The sequence below is a fragment of the Histoplasma capsulatum genome, genomic scaffold (genome assembly GCF_000149585.1).
Source record: "Histoplasma capsulatum NAm1 scaffold_7 genomic scaffold, whole genome shotgun sequence".
Taxonomy (NCBI): domain Eukaryota; kingdom Fungi; phylum Ascomycota; class Eurotiomycetes; order Onygenales; family Ajellomycetaceae; genus Histoplasma; species Histoplasma mississippiense.
In genome coordinates, this window is record NW_001813976.1 from 1,745,393 (window position 1) to 1,747,071 (window position 1,679).

Below are 1,679 nucleotides of genomic sequence, written 5' to 3' on the forward strand. Positions count from 1 at the left end.
TAAGCGCTCCCGCGTCCATCGCTTTGTTTGAGTAATTTGGAAAGTTTAGAAGTAACCTCATACTCTCGGTTAATCATCTGTTTTTGATTTATCGTCAATACGTAATTGGGCTTGTTCGTAGCTGAAAGCTTCTCTGGATAAAATAACAGATTTTGTACAAATTGAGGACACAACTTCAGCAGAAGGAGTCATTTCCCAGATGGTGGAGAAGGCATATCGTGGGACATGGGGCTTTAGTGAGCAGAGATCGGTTCCCAAAAGCATAGGTAACATATCGATGCGTTTGTCCACGAGATATACTGTCGTGCCTCGCATGCTCGCTTCGGTATCCATAGGGGTATTTGGCTTGACAAAATGAGAGACATCGGCGATATGGACACCGATCTCAAAATTTCCGTTAGGGAGTGGCCGAGCATGGAGTGCATCATCTATATCCTGACAGCCTGGGGGGTCGATACTGCACACCAGTAAATCTCGTAGGTCTTTACGATCGCGCCAACCAGGATCATCCATATTTTGCGGAACCTTCCAGCTATGGCCCTCCGGGGGAAGGCAGTCAAGAACCACTTGTGGGAACGGTCTATATTGAACATCATACTCGAGAAGAAGAGCTTCTGTCTCGGCACCCTTAGTTTCCAACTCTCCTAAAGATCGTACAAAATGACCAGTTGGGTATCTGGAATCGCGATTCCACGCATCAACTGTAACGAGTATCCTTTGACCAAAAAGATCTTGTGCCTGTCTCGTGCGTATCCGAATTTTAGGTATCCGTTTATCCATGGGTATGACAAAGACGGTTTGTTGTCGTCTGCTAGATTGGACCTGGGACGCTGTGGATATCTTGTCGATGTTTCCAACATACTGGCGCCAATTCCTCTTGACTATTCCTACCACACGAGCTGTTGGCTGGGGTCTTCCCTCCGAGGTCTTTCCGTGAGCTCTTCTAACTTCTTCCTGTAATGCTCTTCTCTCCTTTTCCGAAACCACAACTTCTTTCTCGTCATATTCAGCATTTTCATCTTTAGTGACTGTCTCCTCATCAATGATTTTTGTCAACGGAGCTTTCCATTGATCTTTCGGAAGGACTTCGACTACCACTATATCTCCTGCAATCGCCCGATTGCTGTTGTCCCGACCAAGTATTAGAAGGGACTTGTCAAATGCTGCTACCTGCACCGACCCCTCGAGATAATTGTAAGGGGAAACATTGAAAATGCCCTGATGAAGGGTTCCCGCACGAAGACCAGTCATCACTTTTGACATAGAGTAATACTCGGGGTAGAACGTTTCACCCATCGTCGGCCTCGAATCATGAACGGCCTTAGCTTCGTTGATCATGTCAAGCAACCTATCCGAATCCTCAAGTCCAGACACATAATCGGACAACGACACAGCCGTAACACCCTCCCGTTCTGCTTTGCGGAGATTATCCTTATCATCGGTAATCATGACTATGGCTGGAGCGGTCTGTTCCTTATGGCCTCTCTTCACTACCTGAGTTAAGTGTTCCTGGTACCACTTTGCGGCGGTTCGAACCGCTCGATCATTTCGATCATTTATGCTTTCCTCCACTCCTCTCCTGACATGGGTCTCCAACCGAAATTCATTAAAAAAAAGGTAATATCGCTTTTTCTTCGCTCGAATTAGGATATCAGCGGTATATAAAGCGAGGGACTGGT

General features: G+C 46.5%; 1 protein-coding gene across 1 annotated transcript; it reads right to left on the reverse strand.

Moving 5' to 3' along the window:
• Positions 1–69: 69 nt before the first annotated feature.
• HCAG_06138 (mitotic control protein dis3) lies at positions 70–1,449 on the reverse strand (the record flags this gene model as incomplete). The annotated part of the gene is made up of 1 exon (XM_001538483.1): positions 70–1,449. One exon carries the CDS (start codon positions 1,447–1,449, stop codon positions 70–72), a length of 1,380 nt encoding a protein of 459 aa, XP_001538533.1.
• Between the last annotated feature and the right edge of the window lie 230 nt (positions 1,450–1,679).